Source organism: Phyllobates terribilis, unplaced genomic scaffold, assembly GCF_046119375.1.
Source record: "Phyllobates terribilis strain yellow unplaced genomic scaffold, ASM4611937v1 Scaffold_5__5_contigs__length_657084704, whole genome shotgun sequence".
Taxonomy (NCBI): Eukaryota; Metazoa; Chordata; class Amphibia; order Anura; family Dendrobatidae; genus Phyllobates; species Phyllobates terribilis.
Window position 1 is genome coordinate 137,576,289 of NW_027362765.1, and position 20,847 is coordinate 137,597,135.

General features: G+C 40.4%; 1 protein-coding gene across 2 annotated transcripts in view; it reads left to right on the top strand.

Moving 5' to 3' along the window:
• The window catches only part of LOC141272388 (serine/threonine-protein phosphatase 4 regulatory subunit 1-like), a 37,045-nt gene extending 16,620 nt beyond the window's left edge, over window positions 1–20,425 (top strand). The window contains exons 8-20 of one of the 2 annotated variants that reach the window (XM_073683057.1): window positions 890–955; window positions 1,243–1,401; window positions 4,758–4,912; window positions 5,484–5,854; window positions 6,754–6,959; window positions 8,314–8,394; window positions 8,496–8,681; window positions 8,950–9,111; window positions 9,500–9,600; window positions 13,088–13,208; window positions 14,045–14,179; window positions 14,417–14,558; window positions 15,508–20,425. In XM_073683057.1, the coding sequence (XP_073539158.1) occupies window positions 890–955; window positions 1,243–1,401; window positions 4,758–4,912; window positions 5,484–5,854; window positions 6,754–6,959; window positions 8,314–8,394; window positions 8,496–8,681; window positions 8,950–9,111; window positions 9,500–9,600; window positions 13,088–13,208; window positions 14,045–14,179; window positions 14,417–14,558; window positions 15,508–15,662 (2,040 nt within the window). In that variant the 3' untranslated portion in view covers window positions 15,663–20,425. The remainder of the gene's footprint in view (window positions 1–889; window positions 956–1,242; window positions 1,402–4,757; window positions 4,913–5,483; window positions 5,855–6,753; window positions 6,960–8,313; window positions 8,395–8,495; window positions 8,682–8,949; window positions 9,112–9,499; window positions 9,601–13,087; window positions 13,209–14,044; window positions 14,180–14,416; window positions 14,559–15,507) is intronic. The other variant, XM_073683058.1, reaches the window with a different exon arrangement.
• The last annotated feature ends 422 nt before the right edge of the window (window positions 20,426–20,847 follow it).

The following is a 20,847-nucleotide window of genomic DNA, read 5'->3' on the forward strand; positions in this document are numbered from 1 at the left end:
GCGAGTGTAGCTGAAACAGAAATGTCATACGAGTAGATGTGTAAGCAAATGTACGGTACATTTACACTATCCTATTATCGAGAACGAGCGTTCATAGAATTGCTAGTTTCCTGAAAATCGTCCATTGTAAACAGGCTGCCAATCACCCGTCAAATGAGCTAAACGCTCGTCCTTCAATTGAAATGATATTTTCGCTGGCTTAAAAATCATTGTTATCGGCAGCACATCATCCTGTGTAAACAAAACGTGCTGCCGAGAACAATGACCATCTGTGCGCACAGAACAATCTATGGGAAGTGCAGTCTCATTGTGTTAACAGGTTAAGGACCGTTGATCGCGAAACGTGTAGTCCGCAAGTTGTGTTATGTCAATGCACCTTGAGTATAAATACTCTGATACCCCATTTCTAATAGTATTCATCAAGTTTTCCCTGTAATATTCATTAGACGTCAGATCTTTCAAGACTTCAACTGCTGCTCCATTTTTTTCATATTTTTGTATTGTGGTTCCAGCTCCTTTTTTAACCATCATACAGAACTCCATGTACTTAATACAGACCTGTCTTCACAATAAGCTCCTAATCGCCCCCTAGTGGTGACTGCAGGCAGCTGCAATATTATCTTTTAGCTTTTTGACTGTCCTCTGTATCAGAAAACCAAGGCTACATCTGCTGTTATGGCAAAGCAAAAAGTAAATCTGCCCACATTTTTTGGACTAATATAGATTAGAAGAAACAAAATCGTGTTCAAGGTAGGTGATTCATCTGTCAGGAGTCTGTAATTGTCTCCAATGTCAAGCTGTAACGTGCCTCTCTTGAGAAGATGTCAGTGCCATTGTTTACTAGGTTACTGAGATATTAAAAGTTTGTTTTTTATCTTTTTATATACAGGTCTGTGCAGCTAACTTTGGAGACGTTTGCAATGCCGTTGGCCTGGAAGCCACTGAGAAGTTTTTGGTAAGGATTTACGTTGCATCACCATATTATGTTGACCATGTTGTCCAATTCTGTAGAAAAATAGGCAAGTTCTCCTTGTTAGGGCTTGTTCATGCAGATCTTGAATCGCTCTTTCATAGGCCGACCGTCTTGTAGCATGCAGTGTTTTCTTGGGTCACTAGATAGCGTACATCTTATGAAGGTCATTTTATTATAACCCAAGAGAACCTTGCAGATGGTCAGGGATACAAAATGTGAACTTGGAATAGTCTTGGTTATATCTCTATGTATAACTAATCTGTTTGCAGATCCCTAAGTTTCTGGAGCTGTGTTCTGACAGCGCTTGGGGGATGCGTAAGGTGTGTGCCGAGTGCTTCATGGCCGTGTCCTACACAACATCCAGTGAGGTCAGACGGACCAAACTCTCCCCTCTGTTCATAAACCTGATTAGCGATCCCTGCCGTTGGGTAAGTTGCTCTCCATCAGCCACGTCTTCTTATATTATAAACTCCTTCTCGATGAGGCCAATTTTCTTTTTTGTGCTATTATTTTTTTTCCTCCCCTCCCTCCTCAGTATGACGACTTGTTTTTTTGCTGGACAAGTCGCAGTTTTGAATGACACCATTCGCTTTGCCATGCAGCGTACTGGAAAATGGGGAAAAAAAATCTAAGAGCAGTAAAATGGTAAAATAAACCCCGCCATTCTACCAATGTTTTTCTTTGTTTTGTTTTTACGGTGTTCATTGTATGGTAAAAACTCCCTGGCAACATGATTTTCTAGCTCAGTAAAATTAGGGCAATAACAGGCTTTTATTGTTTGGGGTTTTAATTTTTTAGTGATTAAAAACAAAAAAATGTTTGTCGCCTCTGTCTGAAAAACCTGTTACATTTTTATTTTTTCACTGATGGAGCTATGTGAGGAGCTGAAGCTTTTATTGGTATCATTCTGTGTCATATGATATTTCGATCACATTATTTTTTTGTTTTAGAGAAGTGATAGGGATCAAAAAAAAAAAAACTCAATTTATATAATTTCAATTTCTAGATTCATTTTTTTTTTAACTATTTGGGTTAATTTATTTTATATTTTGATAGATCAGACTTTAATGGATACTGTGATAACAAATGTTTGATTTTTATTCCTATATTTTTAATGTGGGAGAAGAGGGTGATTCAAATTTTAATATTTTTACATTTGTATGGCTTTTTCTTTACTGTATTTTTAGTCCTCCTTGTGGATTTAACTTATACTATGTATTGCAATAGATAGACTAATTGACATTCTACTATGAAACCTATAATCAGGCTGGGCTCCTTAAGAGGACAAAGATGGCAACCATGGGGACCTTCAGAAGGCCCCAGGTTGCCATGACACCGATCGGCACCCCGCATTCAGCATTTTGACTGTGGCATTTAAATGGTTCAACTGCTTCGATCAGAGCAAGCTCTGGTCGCTATACAAATAAATAGATTCTGCTGATTATGGTGCAGGCTCTGCTCTTGAGCCCGCTTCATACATGAGGATTCAAAATTGTAATAGTATTTCCTATGTCAAGAAAGGGTTAACAGACCTGCTCTGCTTGTCATTCTGTGCAGACTGTAGTTGAGCTTCTCGATAAACCGCCAAACTTTAAAAACAGAAAAAAATACCGTGTATCACTGTTTGTCGAGCATAAGCACCTCGGCTCCATTTGTGGTTACTTTTCAGAGGCCCTTTCTCGAGATTGCTAGGGGTCACCCCCTGCAGTTAGTAAGATATTCCCTATCCAAAGGATAGGGGATAATGTATTATCTTGGTGCAAATATTTTAACCCCTTCACACCATGGCGATTTTTCATTTTTTTCTCCCCTTCTTCCAAGAGCCATAACTTTTTTTTTATATGTCTGTAAATATGACCATGTGAGGGCTTGTTTTTTTGCGGGACGGCTTGTACTTTTGATTGGTACAATTGATTTTACCATATAGCGTACTGGAAAAAAATGGGGTATTCCCATCTTGTCCATTTTTTTTTTTTTCAAATCCTCCGTATATGTAGTAAATCTCTCGCCCATTCCACAGCCGAAACCTTCACTTATCATCAAATTGGGACCCAATAGCGCACTATCCAGGACTGGAACCATAACTGTGCATGTGCATATCTCTCCATTGATTTGTATGGGAGTTCTGAAAAATGCTGTGCAAGTTTAATAAATGTCTGATAGATGCAACAACCCCCCCCCCCACTCCGTATATATGTGGATATGCCGTAAATGTGTGATATAGGAATACCCCTTTAATTTTTCTGTAGGACAGGACAACCCCATTTTTTGTGTGTATCTGTATAGAGGGAGAGGATGCTTTATTGCTGGGTGTTTATACATGGACATAGCCCTTGGCTTACTGTATTATCTCCCATTACTCCTTGCTCCAGCGAAGCATACAGACAGCATAATTTCACCGCTGACAGCAAGCCTACTTTTCCAGGAGCTGATAGGCCATTCTTATGAGTGGGCACAAGTCCTGCCAGTGGGGGGGAGCTTTATTATTTCTGCCATGCCATGTGCTGGGAGCTGCAGAGCAGCTGTAGGCAGCGAATTCCTACAACATAAGTGCTTCCAAATGGTAAATTATTGACAGCAGGCTGGATATTTCTAATGCTGGCGACATTAATAGAGCGACTGCTCTGATCGCAGACACTAACTCGCTCATATTACCAAGCGAATTGGAAAACTAATGATTCAGAACTTCTCAAATGTGTTTGCACTTAAGATTTTGGGGGAGGGTATTCGTGTTACTTCATCTATGAATTGTATTTCTGCCTGTAATTAAGCACAGACGCTGGGATTTATTTGTATCCTGTGGTTATTTTTTAGCTTTTTTTTATGATATTATGTTAACTAGTTACTGTCTTTTTTTACTTTTCTTGAACAGGCTGGCTTGGTTGTTTTATGTGTCGCCTCTCTTTTAGATTGCATGTAAAATTCGATATACAATGGGGCACTAAACTGCTGCCGATCAATTGCTTGTTTGCGGATCTGCAGTTGTTTAATAGCCTGATTACACAGGGAGAACTACTCATAAGTGCACTAACCATTCTGTAATAATCGTTCGTAGCGCATCGGCTGCCATTGTTCTCGGCAGCGCAGGTGCTGTTTACACAGGACGATGCGCTGCCGAGAATGATGATCTTTTATCCAGCACAAAAGATCATTTCACCCAACGAACGAGTGATTGATCAGTAGCTGGTTTAGACTGCACGATTATCCATGAAATAAGCATTCCTAGGGAAAGTTAAAATGGGCCCTTAGTATATATGATAAGCTTGCATTTAGATTACTTTCTAAACAAGAGAATACAGCAGCACTCTGTAAGCGCTAAGATGTATGCAGATATTGAATATATGAAATTTGAACAGTATTACTCCTATATAGAATATACTCATAAAAATGAAGATACTTAGTGCATAAATTGGCCAATTCATGTGTGCCCATGAACCACAACAAGGTGACATTTCTTTGATGGGACCCTAAACCCAATATTTATCAAACATGCCTCTCCCAGGCTATAAGCCTACATAATTAATGGGTACTCAGGAACTAAAATTAATTAATTATCCTACCTGCCCAATAAAGTTGTAGGCTTATAGCCTGGGAGAGGCATATATTCATTGTTTGCATACATCTTAGCGCTTACAGAGTGCTGCTGTATTCTCTTGTTTGTATATTATGTAGTCATGGCATGCATCTGTTCACAACTAGCTTTGTTCTGTTCATAGGTGCTGGTCAGTTTTTTTTGTTTTTTTTCAGGTTACTTCCCTATTAATCGTACTGATTTATGTCACAGGTTCGTCAGACTGCATTTCAATCTCTGGGACCGTTCATCTCCACCTTTGCTAACCCGTCATCTGCTGGGTTATATGTGAAGGAGGATGGGACGCTGAGCATTAGACCACCTACAGATGACATGCTGACAGACGACAGTGCACATTGCAGCTCCAGGTGAGACCACCGATAATTATACTCATCATGTGGATATGCAGATTTCTTGTATGAGTATCAGGGGACACAGCACAATGGGTAAAGGACTGTCACCCAGCTGCCCATCAACCACGACAATGTGACCTTTCTTTGATGACACCCTAAACCCAATATTTATCAAACATTATTGTTTAGGCTGGTGTCAGTAGCAGGCAGACTTGGCACTCACCTTCTCTAATGGTACCAGTTTCTTCTTACCCTGGACAAAAAACTCTTCTGCCGCTGTGTTTCCACAACTGGAACATTCTTGATGGTCGTCTTAGAGGTTACCAGGTCCATTTCATCCTCCGAGTCCGGTGGCCTGTGCACTCAAGAGGACAGTGCATCAAAATATTTGTTGTTCTGTTAATTTCTTGAAAAAAAATTAAATTGCTGGGTGACATAAAAAGTATCTGTAAGGGTCTATTCAAACTGCTTTATCTTGTGCATTCATGTCTCGTCCGGGGTTTTTATTGTAATAGTAGAAAAAATAAGCTGTTTTATGTAGATTGTTTGGGTTAATGACCTATTGTCATATACAACTTGTGTCCAGCAGCGAAAAGGGCAATATCTTCACCGAAGCAAATCGGACCAGTCTTAATTCTCCTACCATAGAATACTGCAGCATTTCTTCCAATAATAGTGAACATGTCACTAGCAGTCCTCCTGCAGAAAGCGATGGCAGCCACAGCAGGAGACCCCCAGAAGGACGGCCTGATGTGTTTAACTCCTTCTTATACTGGAGAAGCCCTCTGCCCGACATAAGTGAAGAACTAGATTTACTGCCTGTAGCCGCCGAGTCAAAGAAAGATACTGACCTGGAATCTGAATCCAATCCCATCTGCAAGTCCTACATGGCCAGTAGTGACATAGAGAAGGTTCTTCAGAGCTTGCAGGGGCACATGGATGATCCAGACGTTCAAGGTAATTTACCCCCCAATTACATGGACTCTAAGACCAGTATCTGGTACCTACACATTCTGTTGATACTGTGACCCTATTACCTATGTATAATTCATCCACTGTAATAACACGCGTAATATATACACTGTATAAATTGCTGCTTTTACTTTAACCCCTTCCTAACATAGGATGTACTTCCTTCATTGGATGCCTGCTACACTATAACCTGCACCCGCCTCTAACAGCAGCGACCAGAGCAAGTCATGATAGATGTTGTTTAACCATTTAAATGCTCTTTGGGAACCAATGGCTTAACATGGCAACCTGTGGTTGGGCTTCATAGGAGATCATCATTTTTAAGATATATTAAAATACTTGTGTGTTGCAGTACATAGTACAACTGATCAAATGATCACAGGTACATATCAGCATAGGCGGACTGAAAAAAAAAGAAAATCTTGTTAAAAAAAGAAAAATATAAACCCGCACCCCTTTATACAAATTAAAAATAAGCGAATTAAAAAAAAAAAACATGGCATTGCTGCTCTCATGTAAAAATTCCAACTAGGAAAATACATAATTAACCTATATAGTAAACGTAATGGAGAATAAAATCTTAGCACCGGAATTGCCATTTATTTTTAGCCACCTTGCATCTAAAAAAAAAAAAAAAAAAATGTGATCAAAACGCAAGGCAATAATGATTTATCAAAACTGGTGTAAGGAAAGTAATGCAGTTCCTTTCATGAATCAGTAAGATCTATTTTTCAGGGATCCTTTGAAAATAAAGGAAGCTAGATCATTGGCAGACCTGAAAATGGTGCAAAAGTGGAGCAAAGTAGTACAAGGCCAGTGAGATGCCTCTGACATCTATAGGTAAGATTTATTAGGATAATAAAGTTTTCATTCTGTCCTTTTAGCTCAGGTTCAGGTGCTGTCAGCGGCTCTAAGAGCAGCAGAACTGGACTCGGTAACTCCAGAGGAAACGGCAAGTGCGCAGGAGAGTGGTCAGCAGTCCGAGGAGAGCGGTCAGCAGCCCGAGGAGACCCTGAGTAGTGTCTGCACCCAGTGTCCCAGCCCTACACATCAAGATCAAGAGGAAGCCAACCTCACTTCTCCAAATGCAGTGAGTTTTTTTTCTGAGCATCACAGGATCTCTTGCTTCACATCATTATTCACTATAAACCATGACAATACATTATTTGTAAGCTCTGACCTGTAAAGAGCCTTCCCGACTTTTCCTGATGTTAATATATCAGCAGTAGAGTGCACATGCCCAAGATATAGGTTAAGACATTCACAATAACAGGTGTGGCTAAATGCCTATTGTTATTGTAAATGTCATAGCTGTCATGCTTCAAGATCTTTTTACAGTAATGACTTGCTCAATGCGGCCCCATGTTATAGGAATTGTCCGGGCTGAATACTATGTGATGACCAAGGAGCGTAGATTCTCTTGAAATAACAGAATCTGCCATATTTGCCTGTTGACACCCCAAGTTTTTAGTGCAGGATGACCCGTGATCAAATGTTTCTCTGTCTCAAGCAAGCTGACCTCTGCAGCCAGTCATAGGCCACAACGGTCCCGTGATAGGTAAATAGTGACGTCATCACTTCCGGTGGCAGTGCAGGCCATGGAGCAGCTTGCACTGGATCCACAGGGGTGACTGCTGGTATGTAATGGCAGATTTTCAGACAATCCAAGCCATTAGACAACACCATTAAGTAATGCACTTTGTATGATCGGTCAAGGGGAAATATGGGAAGTGATGTGTTTTTGGAAGCTCAACTCGCTCTAGTTGCTAAAAATACTGCCACCTACAGCCATGAAACGTTTTCACACTATGACTTCTAGTTTACACTAGGGTCATGGTTACAGATTTGTTTAGATCCATTTTGTATTTTTATTCTGACAAGTTTATCTATTCTATAATGGGACCATTGAGCCCTGGAAGAACAGAGCAGCAGACTGTGATACCCATCATAAAGCCGCAGTAACATATCCTATCTCCTCTTTAGATTGGCTATGCTATAAAGTGTCTGATGGTAGGTATCACTGCTGTGACCTGCATGTATCTGCAGAACAGGGATTCCCCGTTTTGCTTAGTGACACAGCCGCTATTTGTGGAGAGGTAGCCACCTTTCGCTGCTTTCTCCATTGATTTGACTTCTATACGAGTTCAGCATACTTGATCTACTGTTTTTGGAGACTCCCCTAGAAGTCAATGAAGCAAGAGGTGCATACATGGCCATCTCTCCAGTGACTGGCTGTGGCACCAGACAGGTCAGAGGACCTTTTTCTGTAGATAGTTGCATGCCTCCTGTGGACACCCCATCTAATAGGTGAATAAACCCATTTATTCATGACAATGTGGGCATAGACTATGACTCTGTATAGTTCAGTAAGTGCAAAAATGCAAATTGGACTTTTAATGTCAAGATAGTATGAAATAATATATTCCCCATTTTTAATGATTTAGACAACAGACGATGAACCACTGCTTCCAATCGTCTCTTTCCAGGAAGAGGAAAGCTACGAAAGTGAAGAGATTAAAGTCCAGGTTGGTGTAAACACTTGTATCTGTTCAACGTCTTCTGCTCATTCTGGTTTTGTCGGAATAGTAAATGGTTGACATTTGGTTCTTCTATTATTTCTCCTTAGGATGTTGTTCCACAGCCATTGCTGGACCAATATCTCTCTATGACTGACCCAGTCCGTGCCCAGACAGTAGATACAGAAATTACTAAGCACTGCGCTTACAGTCTACCAGGAGTGGCTCTAACTCTGGGAAGGCAAAACTGGCATTTTCTGAAGGACACGTACGAGACCCTGGCAGCTGATGTCCAGGTATGGCAAGAAACTGGATTTTGCCTGGAGATGTCTGGCTTCAGCTCAGCTCCTTCCTTCTCTATGGCATGTTATTGGGGCATGTAATAATGGCTTTTGTTTTTAGTCCATAGCAGCTAATAATAATTTTTGTAGTCTTCATTTTTGTAGTGTTATGAATGATTAAAGGGTCTCTTAAAAGTAGGGAAACCATGTTGCAGAGCTGTCTTTCCAGTGGTTAATATAGGTGAAAAAACATGTCTGACCTCTGCGTTGCCTGTTTCCTTAGTGGAAGGTACGAAGGACGTTGGCCTTTTCCATCCACGAGCTTGCTGTCATCCTTGGGGATAAGCTGACCGCAGCGGATCTTGTTCCCATTTTCAATGGTTTTCTGAAAGACCTGGATGAAGTCCGCATTGGAGTCCTTAAGCATCTTTATGATTTTCTGAAGGTAATGTGATGGGGGCTAAAGAGGTCTTTTTATTCTCACAAAATAACAAGAGTCCATTTTTTTTTCTAACCTTAAAGGGATGTTCCCAGCTCAGGCATTCACAGCCAAGATGCAAACGCTTGTCAGGTGGCCAGGATTTTGTAAGTGGCCTTGTGGGCTGTGCTATGTTTTTGCAACAGCCATAGAGTGTTACGGAAACAGTGTAGCGCTGCCTACTTGTCTGCTTCTATAATCTAGACCACCTCTGTCTGCTGCCTATATGGCTGAGATGGGCATTCCCCTGTAAAGATACTGTTCATCCACGAAGGCCAATGGTGGATGGTTGCAGTGATGAGCTAAGAAATGTCACAGATGAAGGAATAGATGGTATATCGCTGTTTTTCTGCAGCTTCTCCATGCGGACATGAGGAGGGAATATCTGTACCAGCTGCAGGAGTTTCTTACCACAGATAACGTCAGGAACTGGAGATTTCGATACGAGTTGGCAGAGTGAGTGTGACTTATTTCCAGAGGTCCTTCATGGCAGGAAGAACGATGTTACTTATGATGCTTATAGTAGCAGGACTGAGATCACAATGAGATTGTACATTATATATGTTATTTTTCTCCTGACTTCCTTCTTCTGTTAGGAGAAGGCATTATTTCCTTATTACTTAGTAACTCACCTGTAATGTTTTGTATGCCGCACCAGGAGACATGCGGGTTCTGTTTCCATGCATTTATGAAGGTAACACATTCGGGACATATCACTTACCCTGGTAAAGTCACATCAAACTCATCTGGCGTAAACCTGCTGTAAATGGATAGTATGAGCAAGACCTCCCCTTTCCATATATCCTACTCGGGCATATAAACGTCAGAGAGCGAAGCCCCCTGTGAGCTCTCTACTTTATTAGCCAGTGCAGCTAACAAAGAACATCTCTCACTCTGACGGACGGTATCCATACTTCATTTCTCTTGTAAAGGAAAATCATAGCTAATCGCTGGGATTGTCTTTAACCCCTTAACGGCTGCCAATACACATAAAAACGGCAGCTATTAAGGGTCCTTATTCACTCACCACCGTTTTTAAACAGCGTTGAGGAATAAGAGAATAGTGCCTGAAAACAGTAACTGAATTGCTGTTTTTTGTTCATTCTGTGTCTGAAAAAATCTGAATAAAAAGTGACCAAAAAACATTATGACCCAAAATAGTACCAAAAAAATCTCCAACTTGTCGCTCAAAAAATTAGCCCTTATACAGTTCTGTTCGCCAAACAATAATTTTTTTTTACAACTGTCAGAATATGGCAATGAAATAACTATTTTTTAATAAAGCATTTTTACTGTGTGACAGCAGCAAAAAAATTGTCTTATCACTCATACCACTAGGTGAACCGCGCAAAAATAAAAATAAAGTATATTCTTGTATTCCTGTCCATTTGATCATTCTACCTCCCAAAAATCGGCACAAGGCTCGGCTCATTTATCCTGCGATCTCCGCTGAGCGCGTACGTTGAGGTTTCCGTGTAAATCCACAAAAGCGCGATTCAGACAAAACCCCGGACAGAGCCACTCACGTAAAAGGCAGATGGAGTCAATTTGGACTGGTCTGTGTTCCCGCGGTGTCCCATCATTTTAGGCGTCTTTAGTAGTGTTGAGCGAATTTGTTTGGCATTTCAAATTTGTGTCCGGGGTTCCGGCTTGTTTGCGCCAAAAAATTGGCTCCGTCCACGAACATCCCTGATTTGCCACGCAGATAACATCTGCGTGACAGTGTGGCAAATCAGCGATGTTCACGGGCGGAGCCGATTTTTTTTGGCGTGAACAAGCCAGAACCCCGAACACAAATTTGAAATGAGGAACAAATTCGCTCAACAATAGTATTTAGCTCACAAGTGTGGGCGACAACAGATCTGTGCATGCCGAAAAAAGATGGATACCACTGGAGCAGATGCCAGACAGACTCCAAAGTGTCTCCATCTGCCTCGTTATGGTGGGTGGTTCCTTTGGGGGTTTCGTCTGAATCACATTTTTGTGGGATTTACACGGAAACACCGACATAAGTACTCAGCATAGAACACAAGATTGTGATCCCAGCCTTATACTGAAAGCAATAATAAAATGTTATGTACTCTAAAATGTTACCAATAAAACCCTAATTTATTCCGCACTAAACCAGCCCCCACTGAGGTCCATCATCTGTCACTGGAAATATAGGAGGTTCCCACGTTACTGGTAGAACAAAAGCTCTGAAAAAGGGACGGCTCCCCCTCCTCAAATAAAATCCAGTGAAATATGCACTTCCAAATCCAAATGCCCCCTCATTCTAAGCCCCACTGTGCCTAAACCGCAGTAAGCAGCCAAATGTCTGGCATTACTGTATCAGGCGGAGCCCAATTAACATTTTATGGGGTGTGTGTCTCCAGAAGCACTAGCTGGCCACAATGTATGGGGGCACTACACTCTATGTGGTCAATGTATGGGCACTAAACTCATACATATTCGCAATTCTCCAGAATAAAGCACAGCGTTGATGTTACAAAATAGTCACTGCAGCCATATATAAATTCATTGAGAGGTGCAATTTTTACAATGGGGTCACTTTTGGGGTTTTTCTGCTGTTCTGGCACCTTAGGGGCTCCGCAAATGACTCCCACAAACTATTCTACCAAAATCTGTGCTCCTTCCATCTCAGCCATGACGTGTAGCCTAACAGTCATTTTTGACGACATATGGGGCATCACCGCGTTCGGGAGAAATTGTGCAATAAATTGTGGGATCCAGTTTTACCTATTAACCCTTGTAAAACTGACAAATTTGCAACAAATACAAAAATTACATTTTTACCACTAACATGTTATATTTCTATGTCTTAATGCTATAAAATTCTGTAGTGCACCTATGGGTTCAAAATACTCACTACACGACCAGATGAAATCCTTAAGCAGTGATGTTTCCAATATGGGGTCACCTGGAGGGGTTTCTGCTGATCTGGCACCTCAGGGGCTCTGCACATAAGACAGTGTCTGCAATTTATTGCAGCCAAATACCAAATGTCGCTTCTTCCCTTCCAAGCCCGGCCTTGTGTCTAAACAGAACTTTTTGACTACATATGGTGTATGGCCACTCTCAGAAGAAAGTGGGTAACAAATAATGTTGTCCGCTTTTTCATGTTACGTCTTGAAAAAGTGAAAAATTTGGGGCTAAAGCAACATTTTCGTGAAAAAAAAAATGTCTCAGAATCACTGGGATACGTTGAAGCATTCCAGATTTATTACCACATGAAGTGCCACTGGTCAGATTTAAAAAATTTGGCCTGGTCATTAAAGGGGTATTCCCATCACAAAGATCATATCCCAGTATGTAGTAGGTATAATAATATTAGCAAATACCTCCAATTAGAAATGTAGTATAATTCTGATAAGTTATGTCCCTTACCCCATGGGCAGGGCATTGCCGTAGCTTAGGTATCCGTGGTTACGACCACGAAACACTGTCACATATGAGTGGTCGTAACCACGGATACCTAAGCTACGGCAATGCCCTGCCCATGGGGTAAGCGACATAGCGAATCAGAAGAACTACATTACATCTCTAATTGGAGGCATTTGCTAATATTATTATTATTACACCATATTGGGATAGGACCTTGGAGATGGGAATAAACCTTTAAGGTTAAAATTGGCTCGTTCACTAAGGGGTTAAAGCTAATTTACGGCTTTGCAACTTAAAAATACATATTGTACCTGTGTGAACAAGATTCGATCTGGATAGGTTTTTACCCTGTAATTGTTAGGGGGAATGTTTCCATTCACTGACAGTAAGCAGCAAGAATTGAAGCAGTAAATATAATAGGAAGTTCATTATATATAATCTATTTAATTAAACTTTACATAAAACAAATGAAAAAATAAAATTACATTTTATTGTATGGTTTTGCCAGGAACTTTCCTGAAAGCAAAGACTGAAAATATTACTGTTTGTTTTTTTTCAGGCAGCTGATCCTGATCCTGGAGCTGTACAGTCCCAAAGATGTGTATGATTATTTACGGGTCATAGCGCTGATGCTCTGCTCAGACAAAGTGTCTGAAGTCAGGTGGATCGCTTTCAAATTGGTGAGTTGGAAATCCCTGACTTACCATAGAGACTGTGACTATAGTCACAAAAGACAACCCAGTATACATATATACAGCGCTGTGCAAAAGTCTTGGGCAGGTATGGAAAAATTGTTGCAAAGTAAAAATGCTTTCAAAAATAGAAGTGTCAATTTAGTTTATTTTTATCAATGGACAAAACACAAAGTGAATGAACAAAAGAGAAACTTAAATCACATCAATATTTGGTGTGACTGCCCTTTGCCTTGAAAACACCATCTGTTCTTCTAGGTACTCTTGTATATAGTTTATGCAGGAACTCGGCAGGGAGATTGTTCTAAACATCTTGGAGAACTAAACCCAGAACTTCTGTGGATGTCACCTGTGCAAATCCTTCTGTCTCTTCATGGAATCCCAGAGAGACTCAATGATGCCGAGATCAGGGCTCTATTTTGGCCATATTATCACCGCCAGGACTCCTTGTTTTTCTTTATTCTGAAGATGGCTCTTAATGACATTGGCTGTGTGTTTGGGGTCGTTATTCTGCTGCAGAACAAATTTGGAGCCAATCAGACGCCAAGATGTTGTATTGAAGACTGAGGGCGGTCACCAAATATTGATATGATTTAGATTTCTCTTTTGTTCATTCCCTTTGCATTTTGTTAATTGATATAAATATACTTTCTCGGTCTCTTCATTGTCAACAATTAACATTTCTATTTTTAAAGCTCTCTTACTCAGCAGCATTTTTTACAAACCTGCCAAATCCTTGCACAATATTGTAAATGATTAGGCGCAAAAACACTTGTTGGACCTCTGTGTGATATAAACCTCGTGTCCTGTGGTTTTTTTTTCAGATTGTTGAAATTTTGCGTAAGTTTTACGCAAATGGTGAAAACGAATTGGGCATCAACTTTATTAATGAGCTCATTGTGCAATTCAGACATTCTTCTAAATGGGTTGGACGCCAGGCGTTTGCATTTATCTGCCAGGTAGTTTGACCATTTATGTATTTTTATTTATTTATTTTTTTTGCGGTTGGTGTGCACTCGCCTGATAGTCATAAGGTCCCATCTTATGGGAAAGCAATGTGCCTGCAGTTTTAAAATTGCATTTTTTTTACTGTTATTATTTTGTGCTGATCAAGCCTGGATCCATATAATGAATGACTGTTGTCTGCATCCTTAATGGGATAGAGTTCTGTAAAAAGCAGTTAAATTTTTTTGCAGGCGGTGGTACAGGAGGAATGCATGCCCGCTGAGCAGTTTGTTATTCACCTTCTCCCCAATCTGTTGAGTCTGGCATCCGATCCTGTGCCCAATGTACGAGTGTTACTAGCTAAGGCTTTGAAACAGACGCTTCTGGAGAAAGGTAATCCATCCCCTTAATATTTAGTTACAGATTTATGCTTTAGCTGAACGTTTCTTCCTAGATGGCCAAATGGAGAATGTATCCTCACTTGTTCTCCTGCATTATCTCCTTTGTGTATAAGAATTAATAGGTTTGTAGTCTAGCAGACCACTGCTAATGATGGCAGCATTAATATCTCACATTCTCAATTTTTCAGAAGCTCACCTCTCCCCTGCCTTCCAGCTTCTTGCTTGGTGGGGGGGTAATGTCCTTCTTGATTGTCGCTTTGAAGCAGCGGCAAGGTAGTGCCACTTTCCCCAACTCTGAACTCTTCTTTGCTGAAAGCAAAGTTCGTTTTGCCTCTGCAGCATCGGAGAAGCCTGATGAATTCAGGCAGCTTGTAAGCACCGGACTACTTGACTAGGAGACTAGTCACCACAGTGGTGGCCGGTAACCTTGACAACAAGTGGTAAACAAAATAATTTGAAAAACCTTCCGTTCTTGAGAACGGAGAGGATTTTATTTCTTCTAAATAAAGACCTCCTTCCTGGTAAACGTTAAAGACGATGGATGACTACTGCCCCTTCGGTCTGCTGACCAACATGGTGATAAATCAGAACCCCCCAAGATCTTATATTAAAGGCCCTGTTACGCTGGTAAAACGAATGCTTGTTCCTGATCTTTGCCTCTCCTCAGCATATCCAATCAGCTCGACAAATGGGTATATTATTTTTGTGCATGGAGGAGGAGTAGATAAACAGGTAAAAATCATGAACTACAGTCCATGTTTTCCTGGATAGGAGACAATCTGTGTATATTGGTTGTATTGATGGAACCCAATATAATTCGCCATCTTAACAGACCAAAAAGAAAAAAATTAAAATTGGCTTTTGTTAGTGGAGGAATAAGGTTCCCTGCATCATATACAGTATGTTGTGTCAATCGTATAACTGTGGACTCGTTCTTCCAGCCTACTTCACTAGCCTGGGTAACCCGCATCTTGATGCTGTGGAAAAGACTGTGCAGGCTATGCAGCTGGACCGAGACCAAGACGTGCGGTTCTTTTCTACGGCAGAGCCAAAGCGACACCTCCGGAGCACACCCTTGGAACAATCTGTCGACTGAGAGCCTGACCTGTGTATGGGGTTTTTATTGTTTTTTTTAATCTTTCCAATAGGTCTACCAGTCCTATGATGTACATTTTGTTTTTTGGACCTGGTCCAATGACTGCAGCATAACCCAACGTTTTAATGGCATGAGACGTATTATATAGCAATTTTTTTATACATAAATTTAATACCGCAAAGATGCATGGTAACTGCAAAAGATGATTACGCTTCTGTCTGTGAAACCCATTTATTATGGAAACCCGGTTATGAACCAAGGGCTTTACCCTTAATGGCTTAACAGAAAACAAAAATAGCCAATGTTCAGTGTTTGTATATATACCTGTATAAGATGGAAAGCTGTACACTATCTTCTTCTGTAATATGTTTTTGAATATATTTTATATATTTTTTTAACAAAAAAAAAAAACCTGTGGTTGAGTAAATTTTGGGGGGTGATGGTTGCATATGTGAATAATAATGAGCCTGTACGGTCATACATAATCTTATTTTTCTGTCAGACTGCAGAGAGTATTGTGCGATTGTTATGCAAAGATGGCAGACGTGAGGTTATAGAATTTGCAGGTTATTTCCGTAGATCAGTCAACATAAGTGACGACAGCTTGCCACTGTAATACTAGACACAGCCTGTGGACATGAGTGGCACTATTTCTGGAAAATAAAATGGCTGACACTTTTCTGATCTTCTACAGAAACTTTAAGAATCACTTTAAGTGCAGATGTGAAGCTCATCTGTCTCAGGGTTGCTGAACCCTCATGGTTTGGGCGAGCCAATTGGTTTCAGAAGCCTCCTAAGGCTGGTTTCACATATCCGCCATAGTCCGAATAGGGGCCGCGAAGTTACACGTGCCGTGTGCCTCTTGACCTTGGCCTTATATTTGGCCGTGATGCGGTTGAGTTCCGGTCCAGACATCACTGTCCATACTCGGTGTGTCTGACAGGGGAAGCCAGCTTAAGAGTGCAGTCAGACGGCCATATAAATCGGACCACAATGCATGGACTGGCCGGCGGCTCTCCTGACCCGGGCGTGACAGCTTCATGTCTTTCAAGGCAGCTGTCACACTCTTGTCGGGAGAGCCACGGTCAGTCTGAGCACTGCGTTGTGATCTCGCTCCGATTTATATGGTTCCTGATTGCACCCTAAGGGTAAGAAATCTGAATATAAAGTTTGCAATATCTCCCTACCCCCCATTAGTTTATTTGTTTCAATCATTTTATTTATTTTTAGGACTAATCTTTTGAGGGTGAAGGCAACATCCTCAGGGAGGGAAAACTCTGTGCTTTACTAGAAAGGATATGCAAAATTATCTATCTTTCACTCCTTTAACGGGGCATGTCCAATTTTGTTAGAGCTGATCACATGATGCTCCTCTGCTGAGACCCTCAGTAATCTGCAAGGCAACACGGCAGTAAGTGTGCAATTTTTCTGCAGTGCCTCCGCAGGGGAAATGAAGCATTACATGATGCCCAATAAAAGAGATGGGCTGTTTGTGTAATCCATGTATGTGCCGAGTCCTTCAGAGCAGGAGGACACTCTTTGCAGCAGCTGCTCTCCACTTTGGCATATATAGCGGTGCTAAACAGGATCCCCCTCTGTTCCGCCAATCTCTATAAAGTGAGAATTCCCTATACATTGTGTATACCAGTGTGACAGCCCTGGAGTATATATAATTTACTCATTACAGTAAAACATTTCATGTACTGTATATAGCCCCATAGATATTGTGGGATAGGAATAGACAAACCCACCACTGCCGTTTTACTTTCGCCCAATCATTGTATAAAACACAACCTGTGACTTGTGACTTTCTAGCTGCGGTGAAACTACAACTCTAAGCATGATTGGAGTTGAATGGGGGTTGGGTGGGTAATATTTTCTATGATGATAATTTTCTTTCTTACAATAGTGCATGTCTGACAGCACAGCAACATTTCAGATCATGCTGCTATACCCAGTAGCCTCTTCTGCTTGTGTGGTTTTTCGGTACAATATAAATATAATATATAATTTTAATGTGACCATAAAGAAATCCCTTTTTCATATTTTAATGCGAAGCACACTCCTTTATGAATATCTTTTATTTTATAAGCACATTGTATAGAGCAAAACTGTAAATATTAAGAATTGCACTTGCTCAGAAGACATTCCCATAGCACAGTCCCCATCCCCAGATATGTAAGAACACATTGGTTGACAATGACTCTCGCCCGATGACTACCGTTCTCCTCTGCAATGTGGACCGCTCTTCCCCTGGAAATTAGAGGGGATCAGAGGCGTGGACTCACCATCATGTAACCTAAAGAGTGATCATGCCGGCTGCGGCACTAACTTGGAGAAATCTAGATTTCTCTGTTTGTTTTTGCACTGTACAATGTAGAAGAAAATAATTTGCAAAATGTAAACCATTAACAAGCATATTGTTTGCTGCTGATGGAGCTTGCTGTTGACGGTAAACAAATATCCTAATAATCTGATTAGCATAACAATACATAAAGTGTAACTTTTAACCTTTCAGATTAAGTTGCCATGCATGTACATGAAGAATTACACTATTTGTGGCTATTATATGACTTGTATCCTGCATTATTTGCAGTTTTATTCTCTCTAGTCACTAGAAGTTTCAGTATCTTCTCTGTTTGTCCCCTCTCCATAGACTTCTAAAGGCAGCAGGTGTAATCGAATCCTTCACTGAAGACAGAGCTGTAGACAGATTAGATCAGTTTTTGAGAGTGAATGATCAGTGAAGGAGATAAGGGACTAATAACTGGGGAAAGAAGCATATTTCCCTGTTAAGATATATTACATATCTTGTCGTTTATAAAAAAAAAAAAAAAATTATGTGTAGTTACTCCGTAAAAGTCATAAAATTTACATCATGGGTGAATCCAATTTGTTAATAAGTGTGTTCTTTTAATTCCAAGACACAACCATTCAACCAAACTAGTAATACTATGTTAAACCTGCACATCAGCAACAGCTTGCTGACTTTTTCTTAATGGCAACACTGTACAATTATTTTTCCTACACCGCAAAGTAATGATCAATTGAAAAATTAGTTAAAAATTGATTTATATTTTACATTTGCTGACTGTAGAATTTTTTTGAGGGGGGAGTGGGTGAGTGGATTTTGTTTCCCCACTTTTATTCAGTGACTTCTATTGTACTATCAAGCAGATGTGAAAATTTTTTATTAGAAGTGAATGTCAATGGCAGCATTTCTCTTTGTAAGCACTGGTGTATGTCCAGAGTATTTGGCTGACTTGTCTGATCACTGATAAATTTATACAGTTGCCACAGTAGTCACCACATGCTGCCCAATGCTACTTACTTGATGGGAAAACTGGCATAGCTGATATAAATCCTTGGGGTGAGGCATACTATCTGGCAATGTTTGTTTAAGGGTAGTGTCATAGAAAAGTTCCTTATCTGCAATTCTTCTAAGCCAAGAAAAGATAAAAGAACTTGTTGGAACCTTAAGCTTTCTTAGAGCCGTACCTTTCTCAGGGATGCATAGGGCGAAAGAAAGGTCTACAAGTGGGTACATCATCATAGCCCACCTTGATCACTGTACACCCAGGTTGTATAGATCACTAGCTTCACTGCAGTTTATCTTCCAGATATTGTGGTAATGTTGTTCATGCACCTGTATAGACATCTACATATACTACGCAGAGATGTCATGTACATTCACCTGTCTGATACTATGCCTTGCTTCACATCAGCACCCTGTCCAATTGATCTTCATTTTGTTAGTTCAACTTGCAGACTTTGACAATTTTTGTTTATCATTGTCTGTAAAATGCTATGCAAATGCTTCTGATCTGGAGTTATATCATTACTCCAATCATATCCAGACCTGCATATAAAAATTATAATCTGGTGCCTGCAAGTGGGAATCTGTTTAAACTTTGCTGACAGGTACTTGTTTGACTCAGACTTGTTTAACTCTTGTTTGACTCCTGCTCGTGTTTTCCTGTTATAATCACTTCTAAACACCACAAAGTATCACCACTGGGCTCGCTCTGCATGGGCACCAAAATTTGAAAGCATATTTTAGCAGTGATTGGAGACATAGTATCAATGAATATCAGGCCGAGAAAATGAAACATTCTTCATAAGGGTCCTAAAATAAGATATTCTGGTACTTTTTTTCATTTTTTTTTAACATTTCAATTGACAGTTGAGTTTTTTATCGGTGTTTCATCATGTGTTTTTTGGGATTGCATTTTCTACACACACAGCTAGGAATGATGGGTAACCACGTTAGTTGGCACAACTCTGTTAACCATCCCTGAATGGCTTCCTCTCTGTATATATTGTTTTTTCAGTATAGCTTCATTCCTTTGTACATATGTGTAATGTATATATGCACACACAAAATAGAGCGGTGTTTTATGATCAATTATCACTGTACAGTAATTACCAAACCGGCAGCTATGACCTGGTTACAGTGTTGGCAATGCACTTTGTATCGGGGGCACCATCACCAGGGTCTGTTGGGGATGTGTTCACACTTACGTACAGTTATTGTCTTTTATGTTCGCTTTTGTTTTGTTTTTTTACTTGATAGAAAGTCAAGCACTTAATATTTGTTTTCCTGGATCATGAATAGACTGTTCCTTGCAGTGACCGTGTACACTGTCCCTTTAAGACGGACACTTTAGGTGACGTGCACTTCACTTTAATAGCTGTGTATTATTCGCAGTGTTCTGGAAACCAGTTTGTATTAATCTTAATAAAACTAGATTTCTATTTAACAATTGTATGTGACTGTGTCTGGGGGGTTGGGTATGACATGGTGTGGTAGAAAACCCCTACATTTTCCTGTATTTTAAAGAGAATCTGTTTTTTGCTGCTCCATCTGAGAGAAGTATAAAGTAGGGGTAGAAAACCTGATCCACTATTATGTCACGTATTAGGCTTCTTGCTGAGTAATCTACTGCATCTCTGCTAGTCCTTTAATTTATGAGCGCCTGCTATGTAGTCCTCGATATTTATCAGCTTTGTGCATCACCATTGCCCACCACTGATTGGCAGCTTTCTGTGTACACCGTGCATAGGCAGAAAACTGCCAATCAGTGGTGTCGACAGGGTTATACACAGGTCATCACTGACTAGCAGATCTGCAGCAGAAAAGAACAATGATTTGTATCAAAACTACAGCAAGAAGCCCATAAAATGA